General features: G+C 37.2%; 1 protein-coding gene across 3 annotated transcripts; it reads right to left on the reverse strand.

The window, feature by feature from the left end:
• Window positions 1-1,287: 1,287 nt before the first annotated feature.
• LOC103408324 (NAC domain containing protein 50-like) lies at window positions 1,288-7,425 on the reverse strand. 3 transcript variants are annotated; one of them, XM_070808992.1, is made up of 5 exons: window positions 6,932-7,416; window positions 6,397-6,680; window positions 5,827-6,057; window positions 5,167-5,745; window positions 1,288-2,187 (listed from the first exon to the last, which is right to left on the reverse strand). In XM_070808992.1, exons 1-5 carry the CDS (start codon window positions 7,176-7,178, stop codon window positions 1,546-1,548), a joined length of 1,983 nt encoding a protein of 660 aa, XP_070665093.1. In that variant the 5' UTR covers window positions 7,179-7,416; the 3' UTR covers window positions 1,288-1,545. The 3 variants fall into 3 exon arrangements, with proteins under 3 accessions (XP_070665093.1, XP_070665091.1, XP_008345404.2); XM_070808990.1 differs by having other exon boundaries at window positions 5,167-5,772; XM_008347182.4 differs by having other exon boundaries at window positions 5,167-6,057; window positions 6,932-7,425.
• Between the last annotated feature and the right edge of the window lie 4,249 nt (window positions 7,426-11,674).

Genomic DNA, 11,674 nt, shown 5'->3' on the forward strand with positions numbered 1-11,674 from the left:
CTTTGGCATGGTATATTTATATGGATTTTCATCCTGAGCATGATTTCTGATATAGCATATATTATTATTTTTCTGGGAAATTATACAAGTTTTACGGCGAGGGGTAGCGCTTTTGAGAAATGAAATGATTTTGAAAAGTTTTGTTTTTGCCCACTCACACTTTTTGTTTTGCACCCATCCAGGTTTTAGGTAGAAGTGCTTTGGTGGCTCACGAGGATTTCGACGGTGGTTTTGACAAGACATCACAAATGTAGGATCACCTTTGAGTGTTGTATAATTAGTACTTGTCCAGTCAGACTGCACTTAGGCTATTTATGCTCTAATTGTGTATTTCACACTTAACCTCGCACTTGCACCTTATCTTATCTAGTACTCTAGTTGATTTGGTTTTTGTTTATTCGCATTTCCTTACATCTTTATTGCTTCTGCACTGTGCACATGGCTACGTCACCTTTAGGTGATGGCCAACATGCCTCGATTTTGGTCGGGGTGTGTCATAAATTATAAAACAATCTTGAGGATAAATTTACAAATTTGGTATATACCAATTTTAAAATATATGTTGAGTTAGTTTTGTACAATTTTATACATAATAATTTCTCAAATTCATTCAATTAACTCATTTTATGTGTGACGCATGGGATCAAATTTTCAAATACATCACACATTATTTGTGATGCTCCACACCTATCGTGTGCGGTCTGAGTTTCTAACATTATATATATACTAGCATATGAGCACACACAAAATGTGTGAGAAAAATTTTTATTTTTGTTTTTGAAATAGAAGAAGAGAGGAAGAGAGTAAAAGAGAATGTGGGAGTGGGATGTTTTTGTTTTTATTTTTTTATTTTTTTATTAAAGATATATTATGATTACATGTATGCGAGGCTTTGAAAAAAAACAGCAAAATTTAGTTGTGTGAAATTACATTTCTACCCCATATTTCTTATTCATATTCTGTTTTAATTAGAGGGTTAAACGGGTAATTTCATAAGATTTTGGTTGACAATGAGTGTTTTATTAATTAGTAGAGATATACCAGCCTTAGCCTCTACCTCCATCACTAAACACAACAAACATTTCGTAAAATAATTAAGAGGATGGTAGGTTGAAGTTAAAATGGAAATTGAGTTCTCTCCGGAACTAAAAAATCTGAGTCCGTGATTTGTGTGAAAGAGAGATCAGAGCCCTTGATTCCCCAGTCGAAGCCGAGGCAATAGCTCAGTCATCCTCCGGGAATTGTAGTTCCAACTTGCAGCATTCAACAAACCACTGTCCAAGGCTCTAAGCAAATAAGCTCGAAATTTATAATAATAATTAGGGTCTAAAACTGCCGATTTGGATGACATGGTTCAGCTTGCTACCGGTACAAGCAGCTTGCTACACGGGTACAACATCGTTCGATTAACAACAGAGACAGCTCCTCCTTGGTCTAACAAAGAAAACATACTCACTTCAGATAGTCCGACAAGGCCCATACGGGGCCGATAACTCATACAACGAACACAGGGGGAGTACGTACGACTACGAATCACTAGGCGACTCAGACCTTCCTCTTCAAATCCTCGTTCTCCTTGTTTAGGAGATCAATTCGGGCTTGAAGAATGTTGATCATGGCTTGGGCACTCATCATTTCAAACTTCAATGTCTCCCTCTCGATTGAGATTTTGTGGATCTCAGTTTGCAAAGTCTCTATGTATTTCAAGCAGCTGGTAGGCACAGATGATTCCATCAATGCAGCATTAAGTTCAGGAGGAGGTGCTGGGGTGGTATCTTTGGGTTCAAGGGATTCCAACAGCTGATACTCCACCAGTGCAGACAGAAAATTTCTGGTGGTCGTTGTCATCGATGCCTCAGTTGACGCTGTTGTTGTTGTAGACGAGCAAGGGTCATGTGTCATCCCACTTGAAATCTCAGAAGCATTTGAATGGTTAGAATTTGACTCATTATGCCGCCTTCTTTTATACTGCCGTAGTTGCCCAGGTTGTCGATTAAACAAAGTTAGCAGGGGTTGTGCATCATCTGGACCTGGTGACGGATAGTCATCCAATCTCTCTTCTCTATTAACCACACATGTCATAGGATAATCATCCGTTCTCTCTGTCTTGCACGGTGGTAAGACAGTTTGATTCTCTGCTGGAAGTTCAGGAACAACAACAATAGCCTTGCTGATTGCCTGAGTATCCTGAAATGAGCAACCAAGAAAGGGAAGCAAATATTGGATGTAAGGAAAATTGAAAATACAAAGAAAAATGCAAGGAGCTATGACAGGCAATCTTAAGTATCGAATATCATGAACAAAGAACAATACTAATGGGAATGTCACTAACAGGTCAGGTTGGTTGTACACCATATCATGATATCAACTTTGGTTGTTTATGGTAGCATGTCACTGTCTACTTCTTTTAGTGTATAATAAACATAGCAACAGTGATAATAGACATGTGGTTGATATTATGCATTCAAAACGTTGCAAATAATAACCTGCAAATCAAAAAGTAAATTTCACAACCATGGATAGTTTCAGCCTATGTTTAGAATTAAAACCTAGAGTACGAAAATAAGAAATTGAGATATTTATAATGATTCATGTGTCAAGAAATACAGTTACAATCCCCAACATAAGACGATTCTGCAGCCTACTCTAATAAGAGAACAACTGTTTTAGCAATTATATGGTCAGGTAGTTTGGTTCTATGAAAGGCGTATGCGTCTTTCATTTCAGTTTTCTTTTTAATCCATGGTTTTAGTATACAGCAAGGTCAAAAAGAAGGTGTCGGTGCCAGAAAGAAGCACTACGTACAAGTAGCTGTTTTAATTTTCAAATTTATGTATCTTGGTTTCATTTTAGCTAGAGTTTAAAGAGTGACTGGATTATTCCAAGGATGGGATTTCTATGTATGGCAGATTACAAATATGTGGCAGGCCAACAGACTATGCAATAAAACAAAACTCAAAGCACATTTAACCATCATGTGGTAAAGTCTACCTTTTAATAATTTACTTTCATTTTAAGCAGTTCTATCTATTATTTTTATCTAACAACATAACTCTTGTATGTAACAACTATCAATTAATACCAGCAAAACAGCCATACTAATTCCCAAATATAAATTGTTTGTGGGGGATAATGGCGAAACTTTCATTAAAAGACTGAGAACCATGTCACTCGTTCAAATTGCTATCTGGATTCTGGAGTTTAATGAAATCCTGATGTTCCTACTCATTACAAGGGGCTAATACCGACCATTACAATCTGCTTTTAAACTCCAGAAGGATCTATAAATTAACCTGAACAAACCCTATAGCTCTGCAAATCTCCGTAATAAAAAGAAAAGGAGAGCACAAGGAATGGAAACACTGAAACTTTAGTCATGACTTGCCTACTTCAGTTACATAACTTTTCTATAGGGTTTTGGTATTATCCAGATTCCAGGTTTTATTCAGGTCTTGCTCACCCCTAGTTTAACCATTTTTCTTATACAAAACACAACCTTTTTTTCTTGAGGAAAGCAGAAAAACATAGACCGGCAAGTCGCAAATATATATAAAGAGGGTGACGGGGAGAGTGAGCCAGTTGAACTAGTATAACAGTGACCTAAATAATCATCTGGTTAAGTTCCTTCCTGTACTATTCATAAGTTGACTTTGGTATTAACTAGAATAATTCTGCAAAAGCCTCATAATCCCCCACTTTTGCTAAAAGGTCATTAACAAACATATCATGACAACCAACAAAATCCACTTTAGTCACACTTGAACCTAAATCATCCTTCACATTTGGATGCTTCAAGACTTCTCCTTCTCCACCTGGTCTTTCAAACAATTCCAACATACTACAGTCTATGTCACTATAATCGTTCCTTATCACCTTAAGCAAGAAATGTTGTCAACTTTCTTCTAAAACCTCATCTCAAACTTAAACAATTGAACCTTCCAATTGTGCAGATGCTCCTCTACAGACCAAGCAACATCATTCCTCTGTACCCCTAACTCTCATAAAATCCAACAAAATAAACAGGTACTTAGCTTCTTTCTCAAGGTACTTTATCATGGCTTATCAAAACCTTTGAGAAAAAAGGTACTTTATGTGGGGCCTTATCAAAGCCACTGATCTACGACAAAACCTTGATAACGGAAAAAGGTTCTTTATCACATAAGCCATTGATATCGACTATTCCACCGTCTCCTATCTTTTTTCTCGAGGTAATTTATGCATATATCATCCTATGTAACCTCAAGGGGCGCCACCACATTTTCTATGTATCCCAAGAGACACCAATTTTATGCCACAGGTTCATAGAACAGAATGATTCTCCGAGTCACATCATCTCTGAAGCACAACCCATTTATAGACTAAAGGAAAAATGTCAAGGTCAAACAGAAGACACGTCATCCTTCCAAAAGTATCTTGTCAGAATAATTATAATCTCAACCAGCAGTCAATGCAGGCCTCCTTCTACGTAGGGAAGCCTCCTTATATTGTCTTTTAAACATTGATTTCAACAATTATGTAATACTATTAGTTTATAAGCATAGGATGATGACACTTATAATATGATAATGCACAGATGATAGAGATACAGAGGGCCATTATCCAAAATATATGAGTCACCATTTTGTGCAGACCTCTTCAAAGAACGAAAGAGTGAAAACAAAAAATGGTTTGAGTTAGAAAATTCCAACCCACTAGAAGATTGAAAAGTTATGTTGGTGATCAGTGAATTTAGCCCACAAAATAAAAAAACAACGCAAACTCACATGTCCAAGAATACAGTATACATGCTTGCCATTGGTACATATTTGATATTGGATATTATGCAAGGAAACAAATCCTTACTTTATTATTTCTCGCAATTCATCAAATTTTTGCTAATACCTACTACCTAGAGATGATGAATTACCCCAAGTGCCTGAATAATGGACCTTCAATCAAAACCAAGGTGCATGGTTCAGTAGTTTGCTTTAATGCTTTGATTAGGTTGTTCTAATAAATGTTGTTTGTCTTATTATGGGACACAGTCATCGCGATGTTAACTAATAACATAGTGGGGAAAATCATTATTTGCATTATGGTGAGCAAATTCAGCCTATACAATAATACGGAACAAAATTTTACGTGAATAGACTTAAGAATAAAGAGAAATAAACTGAAAGCACAAACCTGCACAATATTATTTTCTGCAGTGGGCGCACTGTGACCATTTCCTGCAGTACCAGTTTCATGACAGTTACCTTCATTAGTAGTTCCATTGTCGTCTACTACAATTATAGTGCCATGACCAATTCCTTCAACAACATTTCCTTCAACAGAAATGCCATGACCATTTCCTTTGACAGAAGTGCCCTGACCATTTCCTTCGACAGAAGTGATGTGACCACTTCCTTCGACAGAAGTAACGTGACCGTATCTTTTGACAGATGTGCTGTGACCATTTCCTTCGGTGCCGTGACCAGTTCCTTTGACAGAAGTTCCATGACCAACGGAAGTTCCATGGTCAATTCCTTCCATGGAAATTCCACGACCATTTCGTTCAATGGAAGTTCCATGACCATTTTCTCCATTATATGCAGCTTGGCCTTTGCCTCCAATATATGCAGCATGCCCGTTTCCTCGGATGTATCCAGCATGCCCATTTCCTCCGATGTATCCAGCATGCCCATTTCCTCCGATGTATGCAGCATGTCCGTTTCCTTTAATGTATGCAGCATGTCCATTTTGTTCACTACGAGCAGCATGTACCTTTTGCTCACTACTAGCAGCATGTACCTTTTGCTCACTACTAGCAGCATAATCATTTTGTTCACTACGAGCAGCATGTACCTTTTGCTCACTACGAGCAGCATAATCATTTTGTTCAGTACATGCAGCATGATCATTTCCCACCACAAATGCATCACGACTAACTACAGCTACACTCCGGGTCTCTTGTCCAGGAACCAAAGTTAACTTGTCATCATCATCCCACTCCTCCTCAACAAAAGGCGCATACCGATGCCCGTTTGGTGGTCCTATATTGCTTTTGTGAAACACTCGACATAGCACAAATGCATCCTCCAGCCCACAAAGCAAAAGGGAAACAAAAAAAACTACTAAATCAGTCTCCAGATGATTGCAAAACCCAATGCTAAAAAAAATTACTAGTTCGATGCTTTAGTAAAATGTAGATAAGGATCTCAGTGTTTCACATTATCGTAACACAATAAACCAAGTCAAGCAGTTCACTAAAAGCAACTAATCAGCTCAAATGCGAAAACTTTCCACAATCATCGAACCAAAATATAGCACAAGTGCAAAACCAGCATTCTCTCATTTCCTAGCGATTCAGCTCATTAAACCAACAAATTCTTATAGCACATAAAATCATTAACGAAAAACAGGCCAAAACCTCACCTGAATGGCACCGAGCCCAGCCTTCTCAAAAACTTCATCAACAAGTCTGTACTCATGCATAACCCAATTGGTCCTCTTCCCATCTGGAGCTCGGCCGCTATGGAACACCAAGGTTTTCTTCATCCCCACCACGAAATCGTTGTGCTTGACGGCCCGGTCATTTCCGGTGGCCTTCCAGTACCCTTGGTTGGTAGCCCTATTCATCCTTGCCCCATTTCCATACTTCCTATCCAACGCACTGAAAAAATAGTATTCCTGGTCTCTGCTCTTCAAGCTCGACTTGTCTAAAAAAACCCCATTTAAAATTAGACAAAATTACAACCCCTAATCTAAAAAAAGCCCAAAAGTTCACAAAATCATCCAGCGTTATCTCAGCCGAAAAATCAGGCACAAAAATAATACGGCAATTTACCTTATAAAACACGAACATTAAGAAATAAAAGAACAATAAAATTACAAAATTTTCACAAAAATTAAGAAACCCAGCCACAAAAAATGAAGAAAAATCAAGAAAATCAGAGATGTGGGTATTTACCAGCGAGGTCCCAGGGCTCGCTCTTGTAGATGTCGACCTCGGAGATCGCGTTAAACTTGAAGGGTTTGCGACAGACCTTGCGCTTGAGGTAGTAAATGACGAGTTCTTCGTCTGTTGGGTGGAACCTGAAGCCGGGAGCGAGGGCTGTCGGCGCAGGTGGCGGCGTCGGCGGGTCTATGGGGGCGGCTACGGCGATGGTGGCGGCGGCGGCTGATGGTATTATCTGAAGGTCAGCTTCGCGACCCATGAGTCCGAGAAGCTGAGATTGGAGAGGTTGGGGGTTTTGATAGGGAGGCGTCTTCTGGTGATTTGGTGGAGGGAAAAGCAAGCGATAGGGGTTTGATTGGTGGTGAAGAAATTATGGGAATGCCTTAGTTTACAAGAAACTGTTTTGTTTTTGGATTTATTTTTTATTGTGATCTGCTGTTGTTGGTGTTGGAGTTGTTCCTTTTATTTGTGTCATGGCTTTTTCGGCTTTGGGTGGAGTGAGAAAATGGGGGAGAGAAAAATGAAGCCTACTTATTCCACAAGTACCGTAGGTTGGAAATATCAAGTAAAATTAAATTTTTTTTTAACAAACGATATTATCTACATATCGTAGTAATAATATGATTCATAATCGTTTTTTGTGCTAATTGAATATAAAAATTTTCACTTACAAGTGAAGAGGAATATCATTGAACTGTAGTACTAAGTGGTAAGAGTGAGGATAAGGGTAATGAATTACAGTTAGAATACGTTTGGATTCAATTTTCTCAAGAGTATAATGAATCAATGATAACAAACAAATTCATATGAGTAGGAGGCTAGTGAGATTTGAAAGAAAAAGAAAGATATTATCATGTGAGATAGTAGTTATAGCTAGTTTTCGCGCATTCCTTGAATCATACTTAAAAGAGATAGTTTTCATTTATGTGTTACTTATGGCTACCGATCATATAAAAATTAATCACATTCTATGCGCCAAATTATGTAGCACTCTATGTCCTGATCTTGAATTAAAAAATATACATTATTAGGCCATATTCTCAAGTCCCCGACACACTTAAGAATCTCTCTGTAAATTCAGAGTTGCACCAAATTTAGCGATAATTCATTTTCATATCTATATGGATGCTAAATAAATATATATCTATATATGAAACTTATATGGATGCTAAATAAATGTTTATCTATATTTTTTTTGTCAAACGATAGATTTTATTGATTAGATGTTAGAATTAGCCATCGATGAAGTTCGAACCCATGTCGTCTTGCAAGAACTCAACATATTTCCACCATTATGATAACATGCCACTTGCATCTATATATGAAATTTGAATAATATAATTGATTTAAAATTTTAATAGTAAAAGATTTTAAAAAAAAAATTGTTGTATTTTAAATTTACAATTTCTATGAGAGAGGATCCTCTCCAAGGAGGTGGAATATCTACCCTCCCATTTCCATACTCTTCCAATCATCTCCTGTTTGTGTGGTCACGGTTAAGTCACGTCAACATTTTATATTTCTATTATTTTTTGTTTTATTATTTCTAAAAAAAAAATCAATATAAACTGTTGACGTGGCTTAACCGTGACCACACAAACATGAGGGGATGAGAAGAGTATGGAAATGGGAGGGCAAACAATCCACCTCCCCTCTCTAGATCCTCTTTGTGAGGATTCTGAGGATCCTCCAACCATATATGTTCATCGTAGTTAGTGCGACCAGTTTTATTCGAATATTATTTATATTCAATTTTAAATAAAAAAACTTTACAATAATTTTAACCCTACAATGTACAATAAATTAATATAATTTGAGAATTTTTGGAATCCTGACAAAAGAATCTGGTGAGCATCCTCGCTCAATTTCTACATTCACATTTTCCTATTTTTTTTTTTTTAAAGAAAGAACCCTGTTTTCCTTCGCATGTAATTGGGGTCAAAAAGGAAACTAGTAATCTGTGTTAGTTGCATAAAACCTTGTGCACATTTTCAAAATTAAAAAACCATTTTTAAATTTTCAAACAATTAGTTCCTAACCATCCATGTAAAATAATTATTTTCCTTACACGAAATAATTCTTACCCAAATTAGGGTAAGGAATAACACTTTAATCCTTATACGGAAATTAATCCAAACTTAGAAAAGAAGAAAATGCTCTGTGTGTTCTATTCATCTCTCAATTAGGGGTTTATAAGATGTTACAATCCTATCAATAAGGAAAGAAATAATTTACATAAAAAACATATTAAACTAAGAATCCCAAGATTACAAGATTATACACAAAAAGTCAACACTCCCCCTCAAGTTGGTGCATATATATCACACATGCCCAACTTGTGTAGGAAACTTGAAAACTTATGACTTAAAACAACATTTGTGAAGATGTCAACTGATCTTCCGTTCTTATTGTTGGTACCTCAATTATCTTCCCTTCCAATTTTTCTTTGATGAAGAACTGGTCAACTTCAACATGCTTTGTTCTATCGTGTTGTACTGGATTATGTGCAATGTCACGAACAACTTTATTATCACAAAACAATTTCATAGGTTGATCATGTTTTATACTCAAATCCCCTAGTAAAAGCTTAAACCATAAAATTTCACAAATCCCTAAGGTCATACCTCTGTATTCAACTTCTGCACTAGACCGGGTAACCACATTTTGTTTCTTACTCCTCCATGTAACCAAGTTACCCCCAACGAATGTAAAGTAACCTGATGTTGAGCGTCTGTTATCCACTGATCCTGCCTAATCTACATCAGTATAACCTTCAACTCTAAGATGATTATTCTTTTTAAACAAAATTCCTTTGCATGGGCTTCCCTTCAAATATCTCAAAATCCGCATCATTGCATTCATATGGTGTTCTCCAGGATTATGCATGTATTGACTCACTACACTCAAGGCATATGCAAGGTCTGGTCTTGTGTGTGCCAAGTACATTAAACGGCCTACTAACCTTTGGTATCTCCCTTTGTCAACTCGTACTTGATTAGGATCAACACTAAACTTCAATCTTTCCTCTAATGGTGTAGCTACTGGCTGACAAGCGGACATGTCGGTTTCGTGTAGCAAATCAATAATATACTTACTCTGAGATAAGTAAATTCCATAATTGTTTCTCGACACCTCAATCCCTAGAAAATATTTTAGGGATCCAAGATCTTTCATCTCAAATTCTGTAGACAAGTATCCTTGCAAGGCTGCACGTTCTTCTGGATCATTCCCTGTTACAACCATATCATCTACATACACAATGAGTGTAGTAAGCTTCCTATTTCGTCTTTTCAAAAACAGAGTATGATTGGAATTACTTTGTGTGTAACCAAATGCTCTCATAGATTTTGTGAATCTTCCAAACCATGTTTGAGGGAACTGCTTCAAACCATATAAGGATTTCTTCAACCTGCATACCTTTCTTTTGTATTTATCCAAAGCACCACATTCTGGTGGAAGATCCATATAAATTTGTTTTATCAAATCTCCATGCAAGAAGGCATTCTTCACATCAAACTGCTGTAAGGGCCAATTAAGATTCACAACCAAGGACAACAAAACACGAACTGTGTTGATCTTGGCCACATGGGCAAATGTATCTGTATAATCGATTCCATATTTTTTAGTGTACCATTTTGCTACCAGTTTTGCCTTGAAATGATCCACTGTCCCATCAACTTTGTACTTGACTAGTTTAGACCCATTTGCATCCCACAGGTTTCTTGCCAGCTGGCAAGTTCGTGATCTCCTAGGTAGCATTCTTCTTCAACGACTTCAATTCTTCATTCATTGTTGCTTGCCAACATGGATCAGCTAAAGCCTCATGCACACTGTTAGGAATAGATACAGTAGATAATTGAAACACAAATGACTTATTTGATTCTGATAGGTGGCTGGTAGACACATAATTACCTAATGAGTAAAACACATTAGATTCTTGGTTGGGTCTATTCACCGGGTACCTAGTTTTACATTTAGGGCAGCTTCGTAAGTAAGTTTAAGAATACATCGGTTGACATAGTTAGGGAGATGATGTGGTGGTGGTGCATCCAGGATCGAAGACGATTGCTTATGGTTATTGGGGCTCAAGGGTGATGGATCGACTGTGAGGTAGTTGGCGACAATGAGATGTCCAATGGTGAGGAGGTTGGCAAATAGTTATCCAACGGTGAGGAAGGCAATGAATATTTCGGCGGTGTCGGTTCATCAACATTGTTTTCATGTGAATAATCACCACTTAACTCCAAGGCATTACCACTTAATTCTAAGTCATTCACATCATTATTTTCTTGTGAATTATCACCACTTGTTTCCAATACATCACCACTTAAGTCCAAATGATTCACATCATTATGTTTTTGTGAATCATCACTACTTGTTTCAAATACATCACCACTTAAACCTAAATGATTCACATCAGGAATAGTATAATCAAGAGCTTAAACTTCTGTCTGATTCTCCCCCTGAAGTGCAAACTTAGAATGGGCAAAGTACATATCGTTTTCATGGAATGCAACATCCACAGTAACAAACAACTTTTGTGTAGAAGGATGATAGCAGCGATATCCTTTTTATTAGAGGCATACCCCACAAACACTCACCGTAAGGCTCGAGATTCAAGCTTACTCATCTGCTGTTTATGGAGATGAATGAAAGCCACACAGCTAAACACGTGAAATGGAAGATTTGGAACTGCAGAAGCATCAAAATGTGAAGAAATGGCCTGAAGAGGTGTCTAAAAATCAACTGATTGGG

This window comes from Malus domestica, chromosome 02 (genome assembly GCF_042453785.1).
Source record: "Malus domestica chromosome 02, GDT2T_hap1".
In the NCBI taxonomy this organism is placed as follows: Eukaryota; Viridiplantae; Streptophyta; class Magnoliopsida; order Rosales; family Rosaceae; genus Malus; species Malus domestica.

Bases quoted from the DNA above. Each gene is read 5' to 3' on its own strand.
- LOC103408324 (XM_008347182.4), bottom strand. From the start codon at position 7,178: ATGGGTCGCGAAGCTGACCTTCAGATAATACCATCAGCCGCCGCCGCC. The intron at 6,681-6,931 runs GTAAATACCCAC...GGGTTTTTTTAG, and splicing joins CGAGCCCTGGGACCTCGCTG to ACAAGTCGAGCTTGAAGAGC. The intron at 2,188-5,166 runs GTTTGTGCTTTC...TGCTCATTTCAG, and splicing joins CAGAAAATAATATTGTGCAG to GATACTCAGGCAATCAGCAA.